Here is a 285-nt window from a genome sequence, read left to right on the forward strand (position 1 = left end):
CCCGCCCCGCCCCTAGTTGGTGCGGCCCTGCCTCGCCCCCAGCCCCGTGGGCCGGCCCTCCCCAGGCTCTCTCCCCCCAGGTGTGGTGTTTCCGTACCAACCGCGCCGGGGCCGGTACCAGTTCAATTACTACGAGGCGAAGCAGGCGTGCGAGGAGCAGGACGGACGCCTGGCCACCCACGCCCAGCTGTACCAGGGTGAGCGGCCAACGCGGGCAGCCCCCTCCGTGCTGTCCCAGGGCCCCGAGGGGGAGCCGGGCGAGCTCCGGGCCTCATCCTCCCGCCT

General features: G+C 74.0%; 1 protein-coding gene across 1 annotated transcript in view; it reads left to right on the top strand.

Annotated features, from left to right (window-relative positions):
• Window positions 1-285, top strand: part of HAPLN2 (hyaluronan and proteoglycan link protein 2) — a 6,054-nt gene that overhangs the window by 4,810 nt on the left and 959 nt on the right. The window contains exon 5 of the mRNA XM_021716322.1: window positions 81-197. Within this exon, the coding sequence (XP_021571997.1) occupies window positions 81-197 (117 nt within the window). The remainder of the gene's footprint in view (window positions 1-80; window positions 198-285) is intronic.

Source organism: Carlito syrichta, unplaced genomic scaffold, assembly GCF_000164805.1.
Source record: "Carlito syrichta isolate Samal-C Ts95f unplaced genomic scaffold, Tarsius_syrichta-2.0.1 Scaffold104783, whole genome shotgun sequence".
NCBI lineage: Eukaryota > Metazoa > Chordata > Mammalia > Primates > Tarsiidae > Carlito > Carlito syrichta.